General features: G+C 36.4%; 1 protein-coding gene across 1 annotated transcript; it reads left to right on the top strand.

The window, feature by feature from the left end:
* The first annotated feature begins 4,929 nt into the window (after nt 1-4,929).
* LOC115997980 (cation/H(+) antiporter 20) lies at nt 4,930-10,411 on the top strand. The gene is made up of 6 exons (XM_031237419.1): nt 4,930-5,213; nt 6,044-6,600; nt 7,344-7,812; nt 8,035-8,925; nt 9,754-10,076; nt 10,187-10,411. Exons 1-5 carry the CDS (start codon nt 5,037-5,039, stop codon nt 10,066-10,068), a joined length of 2,409 nt encoding a protein of 802 aa, XP_031093279.1. The 5' UTR covers nt 4,930-5,036; the 3' UTR covers nt 10,069-10,076; nt 10,187-10,411.
* Nucleotides 10,412-10,887: the final 476 nt, after the last annotated feature.

The raw sequence follows: 10,887 nt of genomic DNA, 5'->3' as shown, positions 1-10,887 counted from the left end.
GCAAGAAATCAAATCAAATCCTAGTCCCAAAACACTTAGCTACTCATAATATAACAATAGATACACAATATTAAAAGAGTAATTAAAAGTATAAATGGAAATCAAAGGAAATAGATGAATAAGAAAACTTCTCTATTGAAGCTTTGAAATCCAAGATTTGCAATGTTCTTGAGCTTGAAAATTGAAAGGAACAAGAAATCTACTCTAATCTAAGCTCTTCTAGAGCTAAACCAAACTAGAAAAAGAAAGGGAAATGAAAGTTTGGTTTTTGGGTGGAAAGAGTTCTTAAAATTAAAACAAAACAAAAAAAAAAGTGCCCTTTAAATGTTGCAGAAGCTGGCCACGGATGTGCGTGCCTATACCTGTGCCCAACATAACCATGCCCACTGTCTTGTGGGCTGGTGCAAGCAAGGGCGTGCCCAGACTCGTGCCCACAAGGGTATGGCCACGCCCGTGGCTAACAAGGGAAGCCTCCAAGGTCTTCAGTAATTGTTTTTGTGCTCTCCTCAAACAAAAATAAGAAATAAATAATCATCTTAGTAATAAAATTGATCATACTCTCACTTTGCACAACCTATCAATCCAAAAACCAACTTGCTACAGTACAACTTGTTTCAAGAATCACCTTAAATTGGCATACAAGTTCCATTCTCAAGCCAAAAACCATTAAAGTAAGTGAGGTTTTTTTTTTTTTTTTGAAGCACAAGAGTCAATATTGTCTCCACTGAGACTCAAACTCACCACCTCCTGTATAAAGGGAAGGGTTTGATGCCACTAGACTACAAGGTCCTTGGCAAGTATGTGAGGATTTAGTGTGCCCAAATACTAATAAGTTGAGTTTATGCAAAACTTGGGTTTGAATGAGATTCTATAGGCTTGCCCTTCATATTCTCACTAGTTCAACTCTAATATTGCATGCTAAAATCAAGTAAGACTTTTATTAGTCTTGTAATAGGGTTAAGAGTGAAAGGTTAACAAAGAAGGGTATGGAAGTCATCAAACATGTAAATTTGAATAAAAATTGAATAACTATAAATACTACAATATCCAACAACTATATATTAATGATAAATTAGCCTTTTAAAATGAAAATACAATAAATTGATATCAATAATATACTCAAGGTAGGTTGCCTGCTTTTCATTAATAAGCCAAAAAAAAAAAGTTTACCAAATACTCATTTTAAGTATTTGACCAAATCAAATAAAAAGGTCCAAACAAGTCAAACTTTAACTGATCATCCAAACCAAACTTTTGTTTGATCCACAAATCATATACGTTATTCCAACAATAACTTTGAGTTAATTAGTGGTAAAGTTGTACCGATTGATATTTCATGAAGGTACGTAATAAGCACTTTAATTAAAATGAATGTTGTTTGAAAACAATTTTATTAATTGATAAATGCTGTTGTTGTCGTCCCTATACTAATTTATTATCCGCGCCACGACCTTGGTTTAAATGTTTTTGGCTGTATTACCCCTTAATGTTGCCCAAGAAGATCTAAGAGCATTTTATGGCCAAAAGTTCATGATGAGTTAAGGATTAATTGCATTTTTAATCTCTATATTAAGTAGAAGTGGTCAAATTAATTTCTTAATTATGCATCAACATTAAATTTTGAGAACCTTATTAAGTGATCAATAACTTTTGTTGAAAGATTGCATGTGTTTGGCGTATTATTATAAATTCTCATATCACTAACAACATATTTAGTTCACGGAATGGATTTTAATTTGAAGGAATAGAAATGTTATTTCATATAAAATAGAATAGATAAGAAATAGAATATAAATTCTATTCCAATTTTTGGTTCTCTAAGAAATAGAACTAGCTAGAAGAAATAAAATTCTAATAGATTAATTAAAAATTTATCTTAGATTCACAAAGTTGAACCACAAAATCTAAGTATGAACTTACCAAACATGAACCTACTATTCAAATGAAAACCTAAAGTGAGTTTTATTATTCTACATTTAAAACACGGTTGGTTCTTGGAATAGGTGCAGAATGTAATAAGATTCTTGGAAATAGACTCATTGCATTGTTTATTTTGCCGTTTTATAGGAAGTGCACCTTTGTGTAGAAAGTCGTTCTTGTTGTCTTGGTGGTGTTGTCACTTGTATTTGGAAGAAGTACTAGTGAAATTCGTCATGTATTTAAGAGAAGAGTGGAGTAGGGGGCTTCCAAAACAACTACGTAGTATAAAAACTTGTCTCAACTTATTGAAATAATCTTTTGAAAAGATTTTTAAAATTACATTTTGAAAATCAAGCTCACTAAAGCTATTTTTAAAAATCGGAGAAAGTCTATTCAATCCGGCCCCTAGACTTGCTCACTGTCTTAGGACCAACAGTGGTCTATTTTCAATTTGGATTGGGTTAAAGTGTATTAAGTTACGGTAGCCTTGGATTAATCTGTCTTTGTGGAATTTTTATTTTCAAATATCGTCAAAGATTTTTCTTTTAAATTTTTGAAACGTCATTCTTTACAAGGTAATATCTATTTTATACTTTCTCAAACTTTTTCAGTCCAAAGAAATCAATGTCCCACCAATAATAACGGAAATATTATCACACTACATAATAGTTGGCAGCTTAAACTTCTTTAGTTATTAATTTATTTCAATTATTTGAGTCTTTTGGAGATAAACCTCTTCTAAATTGAACCTGGGAGTCCCTCATCATAGGTTCAACTCTACTGTCATGATATATCTTCTTATCTCTTTCTGTGTCAAGCTTTCTTTATCGTTTATATTTTCTGTTCAAGTGCCTCTTCTGAATGGTCAATATTTAGTCAAGCAGTCAAGCTGTATCTTTCTGTTTAAAACTTCTTTTTTACTATGCATTCCACCAAATTAAATTACTTCCATTTTGGCATTTCCTCTTATTGTATGACTTCACTAAATATGTTCAATTTTTGTTTTTTTTGTTTTTTTGTTTTTTTTTTGCCTTTACTGATTTTATACAGATAGAAAATTACATGATGATTTGGAGAATCTAACTATTCTAAAACATTGAGCTAGTATCATCAAAATTTATTAATTATACTTATTTTTAACAATTTGTCACCAGTGTTTGGCCCAAATGTAGGAGAATTTTTTCTAATATTGTATTTATAATCTACCATACAACGTAACTTTTCATTTGTCAACATTTCGTCACATGAGGTCTTTCTAATATAATTTTATCTCTGTTATGTGATTTGCAGATTATTACACAAAAATAAATTTTACCAATGCGGGCGTACCTTCGAGCAATGAATATATAAGGGTTTTCCATCATTACCCAAAAAAGTTTTTAAAAAGCTATAATTATTTGTTAAAGCTTTAAATAAATGTTTATATATTATATGCTCAACAAGAATTAAAGCATGTGCTCCACCCCAACTAAAAGTCTAAATTGATAGTTAAATTACACATTTATGTTTATATATTATATGTTAAACAAGAATTATTTATAATGTAAAACTCTATCCGAATGACCACGAAATCTTTTGACACAAATTACCATAACAAGTGGGCAACCCAACGGGGTTGGCTGAATTGAACTTGGTAATCGAAGATTTTAACTTTGACTCTCCATGGGGGCTATTTCTTTGTCTTCTTGATTTGAACTAGTCAGTTATAAACAATTTAGTTGGTTTATCCCTTGCGATTATTTGTCGATTAGGGTTACAAGGTGAGTATCACCCAAAATACACATTCAAATAGTGAATACATGCAAGCTTTCCCTTAAAATCAAAGAAATTACAATAACAAATATTTGCTCAATTAAATATTGTAAGTTGTAAATATATATATGAGGGGAAAAAAATAGTAACACTATTATTTTCACTGTTGCAAAAATCCCCGCCTAGGCGCTAGGCGTTCCTGGATCGAGGCGAATTGCTCCCTAGGAGGCCGCCTAGCGCCTAACTCGGCCGACTGGACCGAGTTGGCGGTCGACTAGGTCGAATTTGGCCGAGTTAACTCACCCAACTTGGCAGAGTTAGCCGAGTTAACTCGAGCGAGTCGACCTTGTTAATTTTATTATTACATTTATATATATTTAAATTTATTTATTTATATAAGTAAGAGAAGTAAGAGATATAATATATATATATATATATATATATATATATATATATATATATATATATATATATATATATATGACATACACCCACACACATGAATTAATTTTTTGTTTTTATAGGTCGCCGCCTAGAACCGCCTAGGTACCGCCTAGATGCCGCCTAGACCGCTTAGGCGCTAGGCGCTAGTCTACCGTCCGACTAGCGCCTAGCGCCTACTGCAACCATGATTATTTTACACATGAGCAAAAGCAAAAATAAAAAAGAATTAGTGTATGAATACCTAATAAGTACGAGAAGCATCGGAAGAAATAATGACGAATGTATCTAATGTTGGAAAATAAAGACCTAACACAGTTTAGGCTTGTGATAAAAAGGTGGAATCGTCCATCTCATGTGTTCTCACAGTTTGTGAAGGGGTAACAGATTCTTCATTTTGTAAGATTGTTCACACACGGTTGCTAATGAGACCCGATCATTGATACAAATTTCACCTCTATGATCAGCTGAGCTGTCCAAGTGAAAAAAAAAAAAACACAGTTTAGCCATTGTTATGCATTAGAATTTTTATCCCATCAATTTCTACTGCAAACTTTATTGTTTTTGTTTTTTATTCTTAATTGAAATTGTGTGGCGGAGAAGGTGACGCCTGCGCAGTATATGTGTAATTAATAGGATATTCGTAAGTCACATGTAAATTCCACACATCCATGCCAGCAACACTTGTTTCCATAAACATGAAATTTTGTCTACTTTGATTTGATATGACGTGAACTTCCACTCTCACCGGTGATTAGACTTCCCTCTAACATGGCACCTGCCTCTATATATAGAAACCATCTCTACATGATTTTTGGGTATAACACAACATACACGAGCTTCGTCTTATGCCTCACCCTTTTTTGGTGTAGAGACTAGCAAGTTCGATCATTTTATATTATTAGTAATAAAAAAAAACGGCGATGATGAGCATGACAGCAATAAAAACAGCATCGGATGGAGCATGGCAGGGCCAAAATCCCCTTAATTTTGCATTGCCATTGTTGATTGTACAAACCACCCTAGTAATCGTTGTTAGCCGCTTCTTTGCCTTCGTCCTCAAACCCCTTCGACAACCCAAAGTCATCGCTGAAATTCTAGTACGTCAATTTTTTCTTTTTTCCAATTTGAAGTTGATTTTCTTTTCTTTTTTTTGGAATATATGTATAGCGTCTGGTTCTGGTGTGACGGTTCAGACAGATATGGTCTATCAAATGATCCGAGATTCAACGGTTGAAAATCAATGAAGTCGACACTGTCAGCACTTAGTGTACCACAAAAATATACTTGTATTGCAAAAAATAACAAAAATGTCAACGTTTTTTTCATTTTTATTGATTTTCAATTATTGATCTGAACTAATCCAATAGATCAGACTAGGTCTATCCATACGGTCGCACCTGGAGGGACTGTTGTATCTAATATATATATATATATATATATATATATATATATATATATATATGTATGTATGTATTCACAATTTGGCATATATTAGTAAGAATCCTTATACCAGGAACCAGGGTTCACAGTGTACCGTAGACCCTGGTGTATTAGTATTAGTATGTGTCTTATGTTATGAGTTATTGTGTCTTGTGTTATAAATTTTGTATCTTAAAAGTATTAATTCTATACCTAAAATAAATTAGTACTTGTGTCTTATATTATAAATTTTCGTGTCGTGTGTTATGAAAATTATGTATCTATGAACACAAATTTTGTACCTAAATCATATTTGAAAAATAAGTAAATATATAATATGTGTATGTGTCTTATGGTATATGATTTTTTGTGTTTTTTGTTATGAAATTTTATACTTTACAAGTACAAATTTTGTACTTCCGTTGCTTAAATTCAAGGTTCATAATACTACGTGGCTCGTGGTCATGGATATAAATTGTTATTTAATTATTTGTTTAACGGTACGCAGGGTGGGGTTATCCTAGGGCCATCTGCTTTCGGAAGAAATCAAGAATACATGCAAACTATATTTCCTGAATGGAGTACACCAATTCTTGAAACAGTGGCAAGCATTGGCCTACTCTTCTTTCTTTTCATGGTGGGCCTTGAGCTCGACTTGTCTTCCCTCCGAAGAAATGGGAGAAGTGCGTTTTGCATAGCGGCGGCCGGAATATCCCTCCCTTTCGTCTTCGGCATTGGAATAACTTTCCTTTTCCGGCGAGTTGTCCAAGGCGCCGATGAAGTCGGCTTCGCTCCGTACTCAGTCTTCATGGGAGTTGCTCTCTCCATCACCGCCTTCCCCGTGCTGGCTCGCATTCTGGCGGAGCTTAAACTGCTCACCACCGACGTCGGCCAGACCGCCATGGCCGCCGCCGCCTTCAACGACGTTGCCGCCTGGGTCATGCTTGCCCTCGCCGTTGCCTTGGCCGGAAATGGAGGAGGCGCCGCACATAAAAGTCCTGTCATTCCCATCTACGTCTTACTCTGCGGAGTTGCATTTGTTATCTTCATGATGGTTGTCATTAGGTACAAAACCAAAATCCTTTTATTTGTCACTAAATTTTCAGTTAGGTAAAAATTGGATTCCCAGCAAAGCCGAGTCTATCATTATGTCATTAAGTCGTGATGCAAACTGGTTAGAATCAAACCTACCACTACCTTAAAAGTTATATCTAATCGTCAATGAACAACTTTATTTCCTTATACATACCAAAATATTTTCAAATACAGGATGTTAGACTTAGTTTTTCAAGGGTCTGCCCAACAATCCCCTAATCATGAATTGTTGGACTTAACCCTTCCCAGACCTTCACTCAACATAACTCTCACCCAAGTATATAGAAATAAAAATGTGGGCATCTATAAATTTTGACAGGTAGTGACACTTACTAGCCCTGTTTGGTAAATAATCAGCCTATCAGTCAATTTTGGCTTATTTGACCACTATTAGTTTTTGGTTAATAAGCTTTTTGTAACTCCAAAATATTAAAATTGAGAAGGCTACTCAAAGCAGCCTTTTCAATTAGCTTTTTGAAAAAAGAAATTGTATCAAACAGCTAACAGCTAATCTATCAAACAACTTTCTACCATCAACTAATATTATCAACTAATCATAACTTCTAACCCAATTAGCTAACAGCCATTTACCAAATAGGGCCTTAATGTAATAATTGGTCAGGTTCAGGGTAGATTGAGAGGGGATTGTTGGGCTGGTATAATTGATCCTAGTGCAATTTGAATAAAGCAAATTGTTTTTCGTACGTTTTTAGGCCAGCAATGAAGTGGGTGGCGCGGAGGTGCTCGCCGGAGCACGAAGCGTTGGAGGAGGCGTATGTTTGCTTGACACTCGCCGGAGTAATGGTGTCCGGATTTATCACTGATCTCATCGGAATACATTCCATATTCGGAGCGTTCGTATTCGGGTTAACTATTCCGAAGGGCAGTGATTTTTCGGAGAGATTAATCCTGAGGATTGAAGACTTCGTGTCGGGGCTATTGCTCCCATTGTACTTTGCCTCGAGCGGTTTGAAAACCGACGTGGCTAAGATATGCGGCGGGGAGGCGTGGGGACTTTTGGTGTTGGTGATCACGGCGGCGTGCGGCGGCAAAATCATCGGAACTTTTCTGGTGGCGATGTTGTGTAAGGCTCCGGTGAGAGAGTCGTTAACGCTTGGGTTATTGATGAATACTAAGGGATTGGTGGAGCTCATTGTCCTCAACATTGGCAAGGAGAAAAAGGTAATTTACCTTCTACCCTCATTTTTTTAATATTTCAGCTTTGAGAACGATTATCAATAAAATTTATGTTCAATAAGACAAAAAGTGTCACTCTAATTTGTTTATTAATTTTATTTTTTTTTTAGTACTATTGACTCTGTTACAACTTAATATCATTAATTATTGAGTTTTGTTTTTCAGGTTACAACTTAATATCATTAATTATTGAGTTTTGTTTTTCAGGTGCTTAATGACGAGGTGTTCGCTATACTAGTTCTGATGGCACTGTTCACCACTTTCATAACCACCCCAACAGTGATGGCAATTTACCAACCTGCCCGTGGGGTCACCCACTATACCCACCCGCAGCTACAGTCTCCGTCGGCCGCCAAAGATGATGAGCTGAGACTGGTGGCGTGCCTCCACGGCTCCGCCAACGTCTCCTCGCTCATCAACCTCGTCGACCTGATCCGCCCCACCAAGTCCCGCCTCAAGCTCTACGTAATGCACCTCGTCGAGCTCACCGAGCGCTCTTCCTCCATCGTCATGCTCCAGCGTTTCCAGAAGAACGGGTTTCCGTTAATCAGCCGCCTCCTCCCGGGTGGGCGGCGGAGATTACATGATCTCGTGGCGGTGGCGTTCCGAGCGGGCGGAGTCAGCGTTAGGCCGGCCACCGCCGTATCGCCTCTGCCGACGATGCACGCCGACGTATGCCAGATGGCGGAGGAGAAGAGGGCGTTTATGGTCATCTTACAGTTCCACAAGCGCTGGGTTGGGGGCCACGGTGGTGAGGTTGTGGAGGACATGGGGCATGGGTGGAGGGGAGTGAATCAGATGGTGTTGAAAGAGGCGCCCTGCTCGGTGGCGCTGCTCGTGGACCGAGGATACAGGGAGGCGGGGTTCCTGGAAACTCGTGAAAAATCAGATGGCGTTGAAGGAGGCGGCGCCGTCGCGCAGAGGGTTTGCGTTATTTTCATTGGCGGCGCCGACGACAGGGAGGCGTTGGTGTTGGGTGGCAAAATGGCGGAGCACCCGGCGGTCAGAGTGAAGGTCATACATTTTGTTGAAAAACAAGAGGTGGAAAAGAGGAGTGACCTTAATAAGTGCTGGACTGCTGACCTTGAAAAGGAAAAGGTAAAGTAGTACTCCGTATTACACACACATATATATCGCCAAAGCTATATCTATCTGGTGCACAATTACCTATGATATCACTTCTTAAATCAAATATTTATTATCCTACCATTACCCCCAAAAATTATACTAACTCCATCCCAAAACGGATGCCTGGTCGTTTAACTAGGCTTGAATGAGTAATTTTTAATCAAATTTTTCATAATATTAAGTTTATCATTAATATATAAAATTTATATATTTAGAAACTATATTAAAAGTACTATTAAACACAAAAAAATAAATTTAAAAATAATAAAAAATTACTAAAGAAAATAAGTAAAGAAGAAAGAGTTGGTTTGACCAATGAATAGTAAATAGGACATGTAAAATGGGACAGAGGGAATAAGTAATATAAAAGTTTATATTTTATTTTTTATACCGTTACATATTCAAGAGATATGGTGCTAGACTTCATCCCTCAGTCCAACAATCCTCTAGCTCTAGTGTTGGACTTACCTTTCACCAGCCTCCATCCTAGACCGCCCAACATACACACCAAATAAGAACTATATCTTAGATGAGAATCCACAAACTTGCATGAATGCACATAATATATTTCAAGAATATATTATATGTTATGCACTTTAAGTACTAGCATATATATATGGGTCCCGTTCAGGTGATAACTCCTTTTAACATGAGAACATGCAGACTTTTTCAATAATGCATCGTAAATTCTTAATGAATGCACAATATATAACTACTTCAGCTTCGTGCAGACTACATGAATGCATTGCATCTACTACATAAATGCACCGAAAGTAATTAACTTAATTAAACGTGCAGGAGGTCGATGAGAGAGCAATGGAAGGGTTCTTAAGAAGGTGGGAAGGAGTGGTGGAGTACCAAGTGAAGGAAACAAGCAACATCGTTGATGCAGTGTTGACAATCGGGAGAAGCGGAGATTACGACCTCCTTGTCGTCGGCATAGGGCGGCGCCCTTCCAAAATGGTGGCGGAGTTGGCAGAGAGACCATCGGAACACCCAGAACTAGGGCCAATCGGAGACCTGCTGGCCTCCTCCGGCGAAGGTGTTGTGTCATCAGTTCTTGTCATACAACAACAACACTACATGGCCCGTGCACAAGAAGTTCCGGTCTAAAATATAAGGTACTATACGCTGATAAAGTAAAGCTTCAAGTATGTATGTGTAACTCACTAATAGTAGTGTAGATTATTGGGGAAGCCTTACCAATTCGAGCTTGCTATGATGAATGCAGGATGATCGATGTTGAATGAGTTGGTTGATATGGAAATCTCCTGAATTTAAGTGAAGGGAGGGGGTTCAATCTTCATTACTAGTAGTAATTCTATGTATGATCATTTCATTTCAACATGTAATTGAGTATATTTCGTTATTAAACCGTTGTATTGTAGTATTATAAGTTCAAGCAAAATAATAAAGAGAAAATTGAATGCTGTTTAGCAGTATTGCTCAATCGTCATATTGAGGACTATGATTTACCTTACGTTATAGCGTGGCAATGTCATTTTTAGTATATTGAATACTCATTTTTAATATATTAAATTTTTATTTTTTAAAAGTTGTTTATACTAAATGTTCATTTTTAGATACGTTACCTAAACATTAACTTTTAATATATTAATTAAAAATAAATATTTATCTATAAACCTGGTCTATAGTATAATTTGCGCAATATTGCTCTACTAACGTTCATCTCTAACAGTTGTTATGCCATGTACTCAAATCCACCTTGGAAGGTGGACTTAGTTCCATGTTTACAATTTTAGAACTCTATATTCACAACTTTATAACTCTATATTCAATAATATAACACAGCTTTTGAATCTGTATAACAAAACTGCGAATCTAGAGTTCAAAAATTGTGAATATTGAGTAATGTAATTTTGTATATTGAAATATGGTAGAACGTGACCAAGGCAAAGAGAGTCCTAGCCT

This window comes from Ipomoea triloba, chromosome 12, assembly GCF_003576645.1.
Source record: "Ipomoea triloba cultivar NCNSP0323 chromosome 12, ASM357664v1".
NCBI classification, from domain to species: Eukaryota; Viridiplantae; Streptophyta; class Magnoliopsida; order Solanales; family Convolvulaceae; genus Ipomoea; species Ipomoea triloba.
The sequence above is the reverse complement of the archived record's forward strand: the minus strand, read 5'-3'. Positions and strand labels throughout refer to the sequence as shown.

What these genes read in the sequence shown, in the direction of transcription:
- LOC115997980 (XM_031237419.1), top strand. Translation starts at nt 5,037, where the DNA reads ATGATGAGCATGACAGCAATAAAAACAGCATCGGATGGAGCATGGCAG. An exon ending in AAGTCATCGCTGAAATTCTA is followed by an intron (nt 5,214 to 6,043) that starts GTACGTCAATTT and finishes AACGGTACGCAG; the next exon opens with GGTGGGGTTATCCTAGGGCC. An exon ending in ACATTGGCAAGGAGAAAAAG is followed by an intron (nt 7,813 to 8,034) that starts GTAATTTACCTT and finishes TTTGTTTTTCAG; the next exon opens with GTGCTTAATGACGAGGTGTT.